Source organism: Myotis yumanensis, unplaced genomic scaffold (assembly GCF_028538775.1).
Source record: "Myotis yumanensis isolate MYYU_CA2020_CCGP unplaced genomic scaffold, mMyoYum1.0.hap1 SCAF_1, whole genome shotgun sequence".
In the NCBI taxonomy this organism is placed as follows: domain Eukaryota; kingdom Metazoa; phylum Chordata; class Mammalia; order Chiroptera; family Vespertilionidae; genus Myotis; species Myotis yumanensis.
In genome coordinates, this window is record NW_027223752.1 from 68,588,823 (window position 1) to 68,605,759 (window position 16,937).

At 41.6% G+C, this 16,937-nt stretch overlaps 1 protein-coding gene and 1 long non-coding RNA gene across 2 annotated transcripts in view; one reads left to right on the plus strand and one right to left on the minus strand.

The window, feature by feature from the left end:
- Window positions 1-270: 270 nt before the first annotated feature.
- LOC139016018 (uncharacterized) lies at window positions 271-1,698 on the minus strand. Its single transcript, XR_011472587.1, has 3 exons — window positions 1,447-1,698; window positions 908-1,139; window positions 271-523 (listed from the first exon to the last, which is right to left on the minus strand). It is a non-coding gene; the product is annotated as an uncharacterized lncRNA (long non-coding RNA).
- SPG11 (SPG11 vesicle trafficking associated, spatacsin) overlaps window positions 1,465-16,937 on the plus strand; it is a 112,292-nt gene continuing 96,819 nt past the window's right edge. Inside the window, exons 1-7 of the mRNA XM_070423533.1 lie at window positions 1,465-1,717; window positions 5,925-6,109; window positions 7,415-7,639; window positions 9,026-9,227; window positions 13,743-13,880; window positions 14,033-14,481; window positions 15,023-15,168. Of these exons, the coding sequence (XP_070279634.1) occupies window positions 1,524-1,717; window positions 5,925-6,109; window positions 7,415-7,639; window positions 9,026-9,227; window positions 13,743-13,880; window positions 14,033-14,481; window positions 15,023-15,168 (1,539 nt within the window). The 5' untranslated portion in view covers window positions 1,465-1,523. The remainder of the gene's footprint in view (window positions 1,718-5,924; window positions 6,110-7,414; window positions 7,640-9,025; window positions 9,228-13,742; window positions 13,881-14,032; window positions 14,482-15,022; window positions 15,169-16,937) is intronic.

Below are 16,937 nucleotides of genomic sequence, written 5' to 3' on the forward strand. Positions count from 1 at the left end.
GGTTGTGGCAGTCTAGAGATCATTCATTTTGAGGGAGCGTTTTGGTGGAGAAGGCAGCCTGATCAGAGGGTTGAGGTGAGGTGAGGGAGCTTTTCTGACCACAAGATGAGTCAACTTGGAATTTTCTAAAAGGGAAGCAGAAATTTGACAGTAGGTAGCCGTTGGTGTAGGATAAGGGAAGTCATTTTCTTTTTAAAAGAATGACATGTTTTAGAACAGAAAGAGTTTGTCCACCCAGCACCAGCAAAGCCAAATACTAAACACTGAGAATTGCAGTAGAGAAATATTGGCTATTTTATTGACGAATGGCCTTATCGAGGAGAATGGGAAGCTAATGCTTAAAAGCTGGAAATCCTTGATGGCCTGTAGGTTACAGATCATATAGGCCACCTGATTGGTCGGAGGTGAGAGAAGGGTAATGAATCATTTCTTCAGGTCTTGAGGACAGCTCTGAAGTCTTTTCAGACTCCCTCTGGTCTCATGGAAAGTAGCCAGGGGGTTGCTCCACCATAGGACTCAAAAACTGAAACATAATTTAGGTCAAGATGTTACCTTTCGTTTGCCAGAGGTCTGGTCGGTGTGACTATGGGTCAGGTCGGGGCTACGATCTTCTGATTCAGAGGTTGCTGATTATTCAGGAAGAAAGGCTGGGCCTAAGGGGTGTACTTATAGATAGAGAGAGATTATTTCTAGAGCCAAGACTTAACACTAAATTTAACCAAAGTCACAAGGAACCACCAGTTTCGCATATTAGAGCATGTCTGCATGATAATGAAGTCACCCCAATAAAGAGGGAGAAAGCAATGCAGGAGAAAAAGAATTTTGTACACACCAAGCCCTAGAACTAGAGGAGGATTCGAGTCAAAGCAAAAGGAGGAGCTAAGCTTCGGTAGCCCCGTGAGCCCACCTGATGGTGGGTGAGAAAGGCACTGCGTTAGGGCCCTTTTCCAAAATGCCTTCTCCACACCGCTCCTCACCCCTCGGCTCCTCTCTGCCCACGACCTTGGATCACACGTCCCTGCGGAGAGCAAGGGGCAACACCGCCGCCCCTTACCCCCTGCCCCTGCGCATTTCAACATTCGGGTCAACTCAGGACGGGCCAGTCCACACTGCTAAGGGTTGCTTGCACCACCCCAGAGCTGTAAACAAATAATAAGAAAAGCCATGAGAAGGGGCAGGGACTTCCAAGGTGGCGGCTAGATTAAGGCGGCAAAGGGTAACGCCACAGAGCGAGCCAGCTGTTGCAGCCCGCGGCCGGTATGGAGCGGCCCGAGGCCAGCGCAGGTGCAGGTCCGCGGGCGCCACAGGTGCGGACCCCACACGCAAGGGAGTGGCGTCTGGCAGAGACCGCTGGCCCGGGGCGGCGGGAGTCACGAGGCAGCCGGGGTCGGCTAGCCACTGCGCATGCCCAGGACGGGGGTGGGGGGGTGGGGACGACACACACACCAAAAACTGCCGGACCAAAGATGGCGGCGAAGTGATCCGGAAGTGCTGCCGCCGGCGGCTTCTGCAGCGCTGCCACCATGGAGCGGGTTCTACCGATGTTGTTGGTGCCGGTCCCCGCTGAGGCCACGGGGCGTCTGGGAAGCCGGGCGCAGCTGCACCGAGAGCAGGAGGTTCTGGGGAGCCTGACCGCCGCAGGCAGCCTTCAAGTGCTTTCCTTGGCCGCGGGCGGCCGGGGCGGGGGTGGCTGCTCCCTGGACGGCCCCTTCCGGCAGTAAGTGCTGCGGAAGGGCTGGGCAGCTGGGGCGGGGGAGCGGGGGGTTCGGAGCCCTAGCCTGGCTGGCCCTAATGCCCTTCTGGCAGGGCGGGAGCGGGAGCGGGATGCCGGCCGGGACAGTGCCGCCAGCGCGCCCGGTCCCCTCGCGGAACCTTTCTCGCTCGGCCGCGGGTCTGCACCGTCGCCTCCCAGTTCCGGGTGGGCGGGGCGGCGCCGCCTCTTGTCGCTCGGCGAAGTTCGGCTAATTGTCATTGTGCCGAGCATCTTGCACATTTTCTCCTTCCAGTGAAGTCCGCTGACGATAGCAGCTGGGGTGATGTTAGATTGGGATCATCTGGATTGGGACCCTTTTCTTCCCCCTGAAACAGCGAGTTCCGTCACCGCCGGGCTCCCCCGCCTTCTTCCAGGACAGAGAGCCTAGTCACGCAGCGGTTCTCAACCTGTGGGTCGCGATCCCTTTGGCGGTGGAACGACCCTTTCACAGGGGTCGCCTAAGACCATCGTGCATATCAGATGTTGACATTACGATTCATAACAGTAGCAACATTACAGTTACGAAGGAGCAACGAAAATAATTTTATGGTTGGGTCACAACATGAGGAACTGTATTTCAAGGGCCAGAGGTTGAGATCTATTTGTATTAATAGATCTTAAGACTCCAGAATAGTTCTGTGCAAAAGAACTCTTTTGCACAGAACTGGTAGTGTGTCCCGATCGCTTATCCGCGCAGCGTGCATTCCTGTGCGCTGTCACCTCGGGGCCGTGCCTCACTAGTTGAGGAAGACAGTTCTTCCCTGTGAGGCCGGCACGGTTCAGGAATGCAGGGGAAGACCAGGGTTACAGTCCTGTACTATGACTTTCCATTTTGTGACCCTCGGTCCAGGACTTAGTTTTTTAAATCATTCAGTTTGGTAGTGCCCTCGGAGTCTTCGGGCTCTTTTTATCATAGAAAACGTTTTGGAAACTAGCAGCTCATTAAGGCCTTGAGGAGTCAGCAGGTGCCTTCCCTGGGGATCTCCAGGCTGCACGACAGTGTCTCACAGTAGAGAGGCGTTAAGTCGGCCAATGCTTTCATCTGTCCGGCGTGTGCCTTCTTTCTTCCTGACCTCTGGCTGCTAGGAAAGTCTCCCCAGGGGAAGTAAGTTTATTCAGCAATATTAAGTCCCCTGTGAACAGAACTTTGTAAATCCAGGGATGAGGCAGTGAAAAGCAGAACGCTTTAGGTGTTGGACAACTTAACAGAAGATAAGACACGCACATCTGAATTAATGGGGCATGCATAAGCTACTGCATGAAATTAGTAGAGGGGGTAGGTCAAGAGAAGCTTTCTTATTTGCACTCAATTGAATTAAAATACTTCACAGAGTAAAAATAAGGGCAAATTTTTAGTATTCAGGGTTTATATCCTACTTTTCTCAACGTATACATCGTTCTTTTATATTGTTGCAATCACTGTACATTCTATATTTTCATTGAAAATTTTGCCTTCCCACATGCTAATGTAGTCCATGTGCTAATGATGTTAATGGTGTCACAGTGTGCTGCCCTTTAAATGTATCTTAATTTGTGGAACGTTTTCCATATTCAACATTTATATTGGGGAGGCAGAATGAGAGAGATGACATGTTTTTAACTGGCTGCCTTCCCGTGGCATGGTAGCCTTTCGCACTAAGTGTGTGTTCCCTGACATTTGTATGTTGAAACCTTAACTACCCATGTGACTGTTTTTGAAGATTGAGGAGCCCTTAAGAAGGTAATTAAGGTTAAATGAGGTCATAAGAGTGGGGTTCTAATTCTATAGCATCGGCATCCTGATAATAAGAAGAAGGGACACCAGAGATCTCTCTCTCCAAGCACACGGAGTAATAGCCATGTGAGGACACAGCAAGAAAGTGGCCGTTAGTAAGCCAGGAAGAGCTGCCTCACCAGAAACCACTCTGCTGGCACCTTGTTACTGGGTTTGTAGCCTCCAGAACTGTAAGAAATAAATATCTGTTGTTTAAGCAACAAAATCTTTATATTGTTTTCCAAATTTCAGTGTAAACAGTCAGGAATTGGTTGTTAAAAAAAATCATCAGTCTAGCTATAGGATTAGAAATATGCAATGTGTTAATCTTTTTCTCTGATGAGGACATTATAGCACCAAAGTCCAATTTTTCTAGATATAAAACTTACTACTTTGGTAGAAAAAAGCTTTTTTAAAAAGATGAGACTGGCCCTAACTGGTTTGGCTCAGTGGATAGAGCGTCGGCTGGGGACTGAAAGGTCCCAGGTTCGATTCCGGTCAAGGGCATGTACCTTGGTTGCGGGCACATCCCCAGTAGGAGGTGTGCAGGAGGCAGCTGATCGATGTTTCTCTCTCATCGATGTTTCTAACTCTCTCTCCCTCTCCTTTCCTCTCTGTAAAAAATCAATAAAATATATTTAAAAATAAATAAATAAATAAAAAGATGAGACTTTTATTAGTGTGGAAGTCTCATCTCATTCCATTGCATTGTTTTCAGAATTGGGGCCCTTTGATGTTTTTAAATGATTTAAAAATCATTTAATTTTTAAAAAATTTTTACTTTTGTTAATCCTCACATGAGGATATTTTTTCCATTGCTTTTCAGAGAGAGGGAAAGGAGGGTGGAGAGAGAGAAACATCAATGTGAGACACATGGACAGGTTTCCTCCCTCACATGCCCCAAGTGGGGGCGGGGAGCAAACCAGCAACCAACGTATGTGCCCTTGACTGGAATTGAACCCCAGACCCCTCAGTGCAAGGTTGGATGCTCTAACCACTGAGCACACCCACCAGTGCTAAATGTAATTTAATTTGAATATTTAACCCTTTGCACTCCGCTGTCCCCTCTCAGGGGACATCGGAATTCTAGCATATCACTCGGATGTCCCCTCTCAGGGGACATTGCAGTTTATTAGTGATTACGGGGAATTGAGTTATTTCAACGCAACTTTTTGAGACATGCATGTTTCCCTGAAGTTTTATCTTGAAATGGCACAAGAAATTAAATCAAAATATCGTAAAATTACTAAGATATATACAAGAAATGTCAGCGGGTTTTGTGTCAGATTAAACAATAAACTACATATTCCCGATGTGGGACAAAGAAAACGGGACTGCATTGTGTGTTCTAACAGGAAAACACCTGGTGGCAGGCGTCAAACCACTTATTACTGTCAAACATGCACTAATCAGCCTGCAATGCATATTGGGGAGTGTTACAAAACTTATCATACTGTACAAAATTATAAACAATAAAATATTGTGTTTTTTGCAAATATACATTCCTCGATGTCACCCAATTCATATAAGTCCAATATCATTATAATACGTTACTTGGTTCCAAAATTATACTAAATAATACGAGAGTCTGTAAATGCACGTTTCCGCCGCAAAGTAGCGTCGAGTAGCTGGTAGCCAATGTCCAGAATGGTTCGGAGTGCAAAGGGTTAACTTGAAGCTAAAGCATCATTAGTCTCTTTCCATCCTTGTTAGCCAGTGTTCTTATGTTGACACTGCACTGCTTTAAAAATTCTGTAACTGTTCTGTCCAGCATGGTAGCCATTAGCCACATGTGACTTAAAAATTTAAATTCATTTCCGCAGTTGCATTACTCACAATTTAGCTGCTCAGTAGTCATATGTGGCCGTTGGCTACTGTATTGAACAGTGCTGATATATAGAACACTTCTATCATCACAGAGTTCTTTTGGACAGAACTATTCTGGAGTCTTAAGATCTATTGATACAAATAATCACTTTCTTTTTTAAAGTTGAAAGCATTTAAGTTAGTAAAACTTATTTTGTTAATTGTGAGCACCACCTCATTTAAATAATCTACATACTTGGTTGTTGAAATTTACCTTTGATCATAACAATTCTTTTAAATATATCATGTCAGGATTTAGGATGAAGAAATAAAAGCAAACGTCATTTCTTGCTCCATGCCCCCTTTTCACCACCTACTTCTATATTCTTGTGCTGGTGTGAAGGGCCTGAGGGGGAAGAGGTAGGGAGGGAAAGGGGGAAGAGGTAGGAAGTCCTAATGCAATTTACTTTCTCTTAAATTGGGTGTAGAATTAATGCTACCAGGTGAACTAAAGAACTTTTCTCTGTTCATTCTGCTCTTCCAATCTCACCATTGTGGGTAAATATTATTGTAGATAGAGAATATAAAAAATAATGTAAACTTTTTCCTTAGCTTTGTGTGGGAGGATTCTCACAACAGCAGCACACCAACAGACAAGCCCAGACTGCTCGCTCTTAGTGAAAATAATGAATTGCTCATCTATGAATTTAATTTGAAAGACGGAAGATGTGATGGAACCATTTTGTATAACTGTAGTGAGGAGACTTTGCAAAAGCTCATTAAAGATCAAAATGTCAGTAAGTATTTACAGGTGGGCTTTCAACATATTTAAATCTGTGACATTACTGTGTAATTTTGTGTATTTCAGGAAAGGTTCTTATATGTGTGAAATCAGTGTGGGAGACCTGCCTGTCCAATACTACCCACTAGCCACTTGGGGTTCTTGAACACTTGTCCTTTTAGTATTAAATACATACCAGATTTTGGAGACTTAGTACAAAAAAAGTAAAATATCTCATTAATAGGTTTTTGTATTATATGTTGAAATATTTTGGGATATAATGAGTTAAGTAATATATATTAAAATTAATTTCACCTTTTTTTTTCAATGCAGCTACTACTAAAAAGTTTAAAACTACATGTGGCTTGCATTTGTGGCTGACATTATATTTCTATTGGATAGTGCTGATCTAAGACTGGTTACAGAGCTCTTTACTATGTCCCATTCTGAGAGCTGCAGGGAGCAGAAATCAAGGCAGTTGGGCTTCTATTTTTAAGGTAGTAGCATATTTGCCACCTTTGATTTTAAGGTTCCTTTTTTTTTCCCAAAAAAATATGTCTTTATTGATTTTAGAGAAAGGAAGGGAGAGGGATAGGAAGATAGAAACATCGATGAGAGAGAAACATCCATCCAGCTGCCTCCTGCACGCCCCCCATGGGGAATCGAGCCCACAAGCCAGGCATGTGCCCTTATCGGGAATCGAACCAGTGACCTCTTGGTTCATGGGTTGACGCTCAACCACTGAGGCACACGGGCCCAACCTTTCTTTTGCATTTTTTTAAAAAGTCTGTGATTGTTCTTGTGGGGTCTCATGGGTAGTAAGTAGGCTTTTTGAAACTTCTGGTGTGCTGTCAGAATGGCCATAACACAAGGAACAAGAGACATTAGACCAGTGGTTCTCAATCTGTGGGTCGCAACCCCTTTGGGGGTCGAACAACCTTTTCACAGGGGTCGCCTAAATACATCCTGCATATCAGATATTTACATTACAATTCATAACAGTAGCAAAATTACAGTTATGAAGTAGCAACAAAAATAATTTTATGGTTGGGGGTCACCACATGAGGAACTGTACTTAAAGGGCCTCGGCATTAGGAAGGTTGAGAACCACTACATTAGACCATCTTTATTCATCCCCTTACCTACCTTTCAATATCCACTTGCTTAGGTAGGTATGAATAATAACTGCCTAGAGTTGGATTGAGTTCAGTGATGTGTTTTTTGTTTGTTTTACCTGTTTTTGTTAGGTTTTACAAAGTCAAATTTGCCCATTGTAACAATGTGACCAATGAGTTTGAAATACTATTCTTTTGTTTCATAGGTATTTCCTTATTAACTTTGAGAATTCTGTCATTTCACAATAACACATCATTATTGCTCATCAACAAATGTATCATCCTGCACATCATGTTTCCTGGAAAAGATGCTGAGATTAGAGTACTCAACTATTTCACATTACGCTTGCCTGCACAGGCTGTGGACAGTATTATTGACATGCAGCTCTGCAGAGGAATTCTTTTTGTTTTGAGTAGTTTAGGCTGGATCTGTATCCTTGGCGGCAAAAATGTTGATGTGCAGGGGAGGAGAATACCTAGAAAGATAAATCCTATTAGGCTTTTAGTTTTAAAGAACTTGGGTGTAGGTTGATGGTTACTTTTTCAGTAAAAAAAACTGCAGGGAAAAAGATCTTCATGAACTTAACATAACTATATTCATAATCCATTCAAATACTTTTCATTGTATACACAAGTTTTTTCATAGTCATAATCATCTTGTCTAACTTATTTGTGTTCCTTTTAAATTGTATATACTCTGTATTACCCATTTATTCAAATATGATTATTAAATATCTGTTTTGTTCTTGTTCCAGGAAAGTTTTAGATGACCACTTATGATATAATATGCCCACTCATCACAAGTAATGATTCCATCATATTATTGAATCATATGATTTGCTTGACCACTTTTATTTATTTTTGGAAAATATGGGCTTTTTATCTTTAGCAGATCCATAGGTCATCAGCAATATTATTTCAAAGGCTTGAAAAAATGACCTATTATGTGATTTTGGAACCTTATTTTCTAAAAGGAATAGGTGTTGTGTGTGTGTGTGTGTGTGTTTTTAGATATATCAGCCTCTATTAAAACTTTTTATACAAATGTCAAATTATTGGATTAACTTCATTTTTGTTGCCAGATTATAGAACTCCACTGTTCAACATAGCACTAGGCATATGTGGCTTTGAACACTTGAAATTGGCTAGTATGATTGAGGAACTAAATTCTTAATTGTATTGAATTACTTTAGTTAAAAGCTAATGCTTGGTTCAGCTATTGGAGAACTTTTAAGTATGTTTGGAACAACTTTGGTTGTTCCAAGTTCTCAAATGTAAATTTTATGAAGTCTAAATACAGATCAGATATTTTCAGTGAAAATTTAGTGTCCATATTGAGATACGCTTTAAGTGTAAAATACCAGATTTCTAACACTTATATGAAAAAAAGAATGTAAAATATCTCAATTTTTTTACTGATAACATGGTGAGATGATATTTTGGATATATTGAGTTAAGTAAATTATATTATTAACATTAGGTTCACAGATTTCTTTTTACTTTTTAAATAAGGCTACTAGAAAATTTACAATGGCAAATGTGGTTTGCATATATTTTTCTTGGACAGTACTATTGTAGAACACTAGTGGAAAAATATCACCAGTGTCTCAGCGCCTGTTCAGAGTGGGCATTCAGCAAGTATTATTGAATGAACTCTATCAGGTTGTTTATTGAGCCGCCAACTTCATAGTCCTCTGGTTACTATGACATGGGCACCTTCAGTGTCCTGTACTTACAAGGTTGGATCTCTAGCCATCCTATGGTTTAAATGATTAGGCATACTTAAGACTGGCATTTTCTTTAACTCTAACTCAAAGACATTTTCGACATTGTGGGTGGTACACATGTAGCTCATGTGGATTTAGCACTTCACCAAGAAGATATGTGTGATGACCAGCAACAGGAGCCAGCCAAGATTTCTTCCTTTACTTCACTGAAAGTGTCTCAAGACCTAGATGTTGTTGTGATTGTCGGCTCCTCCAACTCTGCAATTGCTCTTAACTTAAACTTGTATTTCAGGTATGTAGATTACTGTAATCTCAAATTTGAGGTAAATAATTTGAGCCATAAGAGGTTAAAAATGTATTTGTTAACTTTTCCTTAATAATAGTTTTCTTCCTCTATTCAGTTAGGTCATATTGTAGCTACTACATAGTCAGGTTGTTATTGTATAATAATGGGTGCAAATGACTACTGGTTACCTTCTTTTTTTTTTTTAATATGTTTTTATTGATTCAGAGAGAGAAAGGGAGAAGGAGAGAGATAGAAACATCAATGATGAGAGAAAATCATCTATTGGCTGCCACCTGCACACCCACTACTTTAAGCCTGAAACCCAAGCCTGTGCCCTGACTGGGAATCAAATTGTGACCTCCTGGTTCATGGGTCGATGCTCGAACACTGAGGCACTCTAGCCGGGCCACTGATTATCTTTTTATTTGTGGGTGTATATAAAATTCTTCATTTTGATTTATATATGTTATTATATATGGCTTATGTCATTATATAAGAGAAAAAGTAATCAAGCACAATTTTAAAAGCCCTTGGCTATTGTACATTGTCTGCTTCCCTCTTGCCTCCCATTAGAGTAGAAGAGAAATGGGATTTCCCCGTGTTAGGACTCTTAACGTGGCTCAGCATCCTGGCTTCTTTGGGGATTACTTTCCTCTTAAAGTAGTTTGACAAGATGCAGTAAGCTAACTTTCTCCACCTGAGGATTTCCTCAGGTGTTTCCCTTGGAGAGGCCACCCTTTTGGCTATCTTAATATATTAGTAAAATTGAGTGCTAATTTGTGTTGTTTCTTGATTTAGGTAGTATTCTAGTTGCTTCTGATTTTATAATATTTGACAGGGGTGTGTATGTGTGTGCGTGTGTGCTCGCACAAACACAGAGTAGCCTATATATTGCAACTTGCTTATCTGAAAGTCAGCCAATCCACAATTAGGAATTTTAGTATTTAGGGCCATTCAAAATCATTCAGGATTTTTGGTCCTAACTTAATATGAATGAGATGAACAAATCCTTGTAATTGTAATGTACCTTGATGGGTTTTATTGCTTATTGGACCACAAAAAAATGATAAATTCATTTTTACATACCTATCAGAACTCATCACTGTGATTTATTTTATTACATATTTTTTAAAATCTTTGAGTAGGGATGATTAGCATATTCCCAGATTGTGTGCTTGTTTATTAATAGGCCATTTTTACTTACTAAAGCATACCTGTATGTGTAGTTACCTCCTGATCATCAGTAAAAACAATTTGACAGGTGGAGGGAAGAAAGCCTACACAGCCACTCTGATCCTTGAGTGTAGGGTTCTATTCCTCTGGCAGCACTCTGAGAGAACTCTGAAGAGGGCACCAGGCACATTCCTTTTGAACAAATTTCCTTGAACTCAGCCATGTAAGAGCAACTTTTATCCTGTTTCCTGCAGTACATTTAGGAATCTGTTCTGTCCAGCTAAACGATTGATTTCTGTTTATTAATTACATGGGTGGGATCCTGCCTGGCCAGTGATTTGGGGACGACCGGCTTGGGGGAGGGACCATGGGAGGTTGGCTGGCTGCAGGAGGTTGGCTGTGGGAGTGCACTGACCACCAGGGGGCAGCTCCTGCATTGAGTGTCTGCCCCCTGGTGGTCAGTGCGCGTCAATAGCTAATGGTCAACCGGTCGTTCAATCCACCAGTTGTAACGGTTGCTTAGGCTTTTGTATATATAGATTTACATAAATGCTCTTTAATTAGTATAACTCCTTTAGAGTTTACTGCTTGTTTTATTTTGTAAGTGTGCTCTGAAATCTCAAAGTGTTTCTGTCTTTCCTGCCTCATGGCTCTGGCTCTTCTTTCCCCTGATACAGAATGTTAGTCCCTCTTTTCATTTTCTTAAGTCCTTTGCTATCTACCTCTTTCATGAAGCCTTTCCTTAATAAAAATCCCTTCCTCTTGTAATTTTATACTCATTTTGTAATTTTCCTCTTTGAGCTTCTGTTTTGAACTACCATCTAGCACTTAATTGTATAGTCTTGTATTATTTCCCTAATTTTTTTATGCTTCCAATAGAGCTTGGAAGCTCCTTGAGAACACAAACTCATGGTTTGTTCTCTCAGTGACTTTTTCTTCCAGTTTACCTTAGCTGTCCACTCTCATAGTCATACTCTGGGCTTTGTCATTATTTGGAACTGCTCTTCCCTCAAATCACTGTTCTACACATCTCACTCATTGACCACACTTACCAAATTTTCCAGCTCATGTACTCAAGTACTCCCACTTCATCTGTCATCTGACCTCATTGGAATTTCCAATTAATTTACCTTCCACCTTCCAGCCCACTCCTGTCTTCACTTCCCTATTTTTTTCAGCAGTAGTCCTGTGACCCAGTATTTAAGTCATTTTTTTTTTTTTTTTTTTTTTTTTTGCACACACCCTAAACTCTTGCTCTTGCCCTATGGTAGCACTCTGTCTGACAAAATCTTTTTTTTTTTTTTTTTTAACTCTGCCTTTGTAGTCCCTGCACCCAAGCAACTAAGCACTTGTGCGAAAATCACAAAGAAAAATTGATACCATTGTAAGTTCACATTCAGGACCTTCAACTGGTCTCTCAATATTACCTAGAAATTTTGCAATGATTTTTTTGTGAACCCATATTTTTTTTTTGTTTCAACTAAGTTTTTAAAAAATCTTTATTGTTGAAAGTATTGCATATGTCCCCTTTTTCTCCCCATTGACCCTTTCTAGCCGCCCCCCCCCCCCCACCTTTACCACCCTATTGTCTGTGTCCACAGGTTATGAATATATGCAAAAAGTTCTTTGGTAGGTCTCCCCCTCACACCCCCCCCCCCCCCCCCCCCCAGATTCCACAGTCTGTTCTATGCTTCTATGTCTTGTGAGCCCATTTTTTACAACAATGTTTTTAAGCTTCCATTTTTTTCAAACCTTCTATTCATCTCTTTATTCCCACCTCTTCTTGGGTGACTTTGCTTCCTGCTTTATAAAGGAGTAGATCCCATTAAATTTCTTCACATTAAATTACAAACCCTCTTTTCTTTACCCATCTTGTCTGTCTTCCCTCCTATTATAATAGAAGGATTTCCGCATCCTATGAAAGCCCATCCCTCTGTGTGTGCTCTGGATCTCACTTCTTCCCTCCTCAGGGACCGTTTTCCATTTCCTCTCTTTTTTATATTTCCAACCTCTTTTTTTTTTTCTCAACCTCTTAAGTATTACATCCAGATAATCATGAGATCCTAGCCATTCTATTGTTATAAATGTTTCTTAAATCTGTTCACTTAACTCCTCTGTCGTCATGCCACTATTGTCACTTAGCTTAACAGCCTTAAGATTGGTCTCCTCGTGTCTGTTCTTACCCCCTCAGATCCATCCTCCATAGAGCAATCAGTGATGTTGTTAAAATCTTATAAGAGGTATATCCAGGTATTAACATCTGGGGACAGGGTATATACCTTTTCCATGTATCATCTTTTTTTCACTATCACCCTTCCTTCTATAACTTATTTTCATCATCTTGACAAATCCATGTCTATATACTACCTTCAAATTGTTGAAAGGGCTAATAGTTAATAATTTAACTAAGTACCTGGGGTTTAAATGCATCCCTTTTTCAACCCAGCTACTCTTCTGCATCTGACCATATCACTCCTGTGCCTAAAGCCCTTATTTAGCTTCCTTTTCCCCTCCCCAAGCTAAAAACTAAAAGTCCTTAATAACCCATAAAGCTCTGCACCATCTGTCCTGCCAGCCTCTCCAATTTCATCTCACACCACCTTGCTTCTCATTCACTATGCTTTAGCCACCCTAGCCTTCTTTGTGTTTCTCAAACATGACAGCCCTCTCTCTGCACGTACTCTCCCACACTCCTGCTTTGTCTTCCTAGTTTTTATGCCTTTCCCCTGTCTTTGTGGTGTCGATAAAGGGAATGCTTAAAAGCCTTTATAGTGACATTGACCTGGTTCAAATCCAGCTCCACTGTTTCTCTGAGCCTTAGTTTATGTATCTATAAAATGAGAGCATATTTATTTCTTAGGGAAGTTGAAAGGCTTGGATAAGATAATATATATAAAATTTTTATCACATCTGCAATATAGTAGACAGTAAATGCTCTTATATCTTTATAAAGCTAACTGCTCTTAAGGGTCATATTCTTTTTTAAAATTCAGATAAAATTGACATAAAACATCATATTAGTTTCAGGTGTACAGCATAATGACCCTATCTATCTATCTATCTATCTATCTATCTATCAAAATGATCACCATAGTAAATCTAGTTAACATCCATCAACATACATAGTTACAAAAGGGTAAACTCTTAAGGCTGATTATGATTATGCTATAAGAATAGAGATAAGAAGGAGTCCTGTTTAGAGAAACTTACTGTCTGCACTGTCCCTTCTCTGTGATTACCTCGCTCCCCGCCCCCCCCCCCCCCCCCCCCCCATTTTTAGCTGGAGCAGTAGTAACGGATTTGGATTTGATCATCATTTTTGACTGTGCCTATTATTTTAAAATGTAGGCAACACCCAGGACACCTATTTTGTGAAAAAACTCTAGAAGATATTCCTATTGAAGGTGCTAAGGGGATAGACGAAGACGATCCTGTGAATTCTGACTACAACATGAAACTGACCAAGTTTTCCTTCCAAGTTGATAGGTACAGAAACCCTTTTTGGATTTACTTTATTATTTTCATTGTTGTCAGAAATAGACACTTTTTTAAAAAAGTGCACTTTATTCCTTGTTCAGTGTGTTACTTAATTAGTGCCTTTCGCTTGTATCAGGTGTGGGTTCTACCCTGTCTTCCAGGTCTTGGAAAGCCCAGCTATTATCATTGAATGAAACAATAAAGAGCTCCACAATGGAGGTTTCCCACTGTGCTCCATGGTTCCAGGATATTTTGCATTTGGAGTACCCTGACTCTAATAACCATTGTACCAATGTGCCAGGTTGGGACTTCATTCCACAGGACATAATGCACAGTCAGTATAGTTTTCCACAGAAAAGTCATGCCAAGACCAGTGATCCAGGAAGAGCATGGAAAATAATGCACATCAGTGAACAAGAGGAACCCATCGAGCTTAGATGTGTGTCTGTGACAGGATTCACTGCCCTGTTTGCTTGGACAGTAGGAAAGATGGGCTGTACCATCGTCCTTTGGGATTTGGAGATCGAGGGCATACAGTGCTTTTCCCTTGGCAAAAGGTGTATTCCTATAGATAATAGTGGAGACCAGCAACTGTGCCTTGTTTTGACAGGTGAGAATGTCTTGTATCAGTTTGTCTATTGCTGAGAAGACGTGTTTTCTTTTAATTAGTTTAACTTCTGCTACCCTGATGGTTTTAGTGCCTCCTCTATTCTCTAAGTGAATGTTATGATTGAACTAACCCTGTGTCTTTAGTATCCCACTTTTGGTAATCATATATTTCTGTGTGTTAAGAGCATGCTATTAATTGTTTTACTTAGTAAACCAGAAATGTGACATCTTTTTAAATAGTTAAGGATTCCAGGTATTGATTGTGCAAGATAATACAAAGTAAAAAAGTGAAATTTAGTGCTATTTCATAGACGGCATTGTTCTTACTAGAATTGCCTTTTGGTCAGTGTTTTAAAAATAGAACACTTTAACAACATTGAAAAATCATGATGAATTAATTAAGGTCATAATAGTACCTTGTGTCCAATAAATATATTTATAATTAGTTCTGAAGTATTGGATAATTAGAAATTAATTCCTGCCATAATCCTAAAGCCTAAGTCCTACTAATTTATTAAAGCTAACTTTTATTTTTCACGTAGAAAATGGACTCTCTCTGATTTTGTTTGGTTTGACCCAAGAGGAGTTTTTAAATAGACTAATGATCCATGGAAGTGCCAGCACTGTGGACACTCTCTGCCATCTCAATGATTGGGGCAGGTGCTCAATCCCCATACATGCACTAGAGGTAACAATTAAATTCTGTAGAACTTTATATTCTGTCATATACAGTGGGGCCTTGACTTACGAGTGTCCCGACTAATGAGTTTTTCAAGATACAAGCCGTCTCTCGGCCGATTTTTTGCTTTGAGTTGCAAGCTAAAATTCGGGTTACGAGCCAGCTTCAGATACCCCACCGCTAGTTGGCGCAGTGAACGTCACAGTGATTTGACATATGAGTAATTTGAGTTACGAGCTTCGTCATGGAACGAATTAAACTCGTAAGCGAAGGCCCCACTGTACTCTTATATGACTGAAGATTTGGGAGAATTCACTTAACCTAGGAGCAATAAAAAAAACAACACCAAAAAAAACCCTATAGTCTTTATCTATCTGTTTGCTTAGTTCTGGTTATTTCATTACCCTAATTCTGCTTAGCAGTGTACACTTTTTGGCTTTAAAAGATATAAGATTATAATAAACACTATTTAAGGAAACAAAAGGTACAAGAAATAGAAGCAACAATAAGTCAATGAGACTAAACAAAGTGGAAGCAAGCTATAGAAAGCTTGAACAGGAGTAATCTTTTATTCCTACCTGGTAGTCCTATTATAATCCAGCTATAGAAACATCACCTGAATTTTTATAGCATATTTTAGTTCATAAACACTCTTTTTAATTGTACTATCTAATTTTGTCCTAAAATTAGCCACATGAGATGGGTTGGGTAATTTTCATTCATTTTATTTTATGAATGAAAATCCTAAGGCTCAAAATGGTTGAGTGAGTGGCCCACAGCCATACTAATGAAGACAGGAGCTAGAATCAAAGTCAGGGCACTTTCTACTATATCACACAGGCCCTGAAAGGATAAAAAGTAGAAGTTAATAATGTTCTGTGCCAGTTTTTTTTTTTAATGACAGCTTTATTGAGATACTAGTGGCCTGGTGCATGAAATTCATGCAAGGGGGGGGGGGGTCCCTTAGCCCGGCCTGCACCCTCTCCAATCTGGGACCCCTCGGGGGATGTCCGACTGCCGGTTTAGGCCCGATCCCCAGGGACAGTCGGACATCCCTCTCGCAGTCTGGGACTGCTGGCTCCTAACTGCTCACCTGCCTGCCTGCCTGATTGCTCCTAACCACTCTGCCTGCCGGTCTGCTCGCCCCCAACTGCCCCCCCCCCCCCCCCGCCGGCCTGCTCACTCCCAACTGCCCCCCATGCCGGCCTGCTTGCCCCCACCTGCCCTCCCTGCCGGCCTGCTCACCCCCAACTGCCCTCTCGTACCAGCCTGGTTGCCTCCAACTGCCTGCAAGGTGGGGGTCCCCGCTGGGGTGCCTGGCTAGCTTGGGTGAGGGGCTGATGGCTGTTTGCAGGCTGGCCACACCCCCAAGCAGGGACCCTCACCCCGATGGTGGCGTGCCCAGCCTGGGTAAGAGGCTGAGGGCCGTTTGCAGGCCCCTCCCTTGGCGGCTGGCCCAGGTGACCCAAGCCCCCCGCGCTCAGGCCGGCTCCGTGGCAGCTGCCCACAGGCCCCTTCTTCAGCGGCCGGCCAGGGCGAGTGGGAAGCTTGGCTTCCTCTGTCACCAGGGGCAACCCAAGCTTCCTGTCCACTCAGGCTGGCTCCGTGGCCATCGGCATCTTTGTCCCGCTAATTTGCCTACTCACTCCTGATTGGCTGGTGGGTGTTGCGAAGTGATTTTCAATTTACATATTTCTCTTTTATTAGTGTAGTTAATTTAAATATCATAAAATTCATCCATCTACAGTTCAGTAATTTTTAATATATTTAGAGTTGTG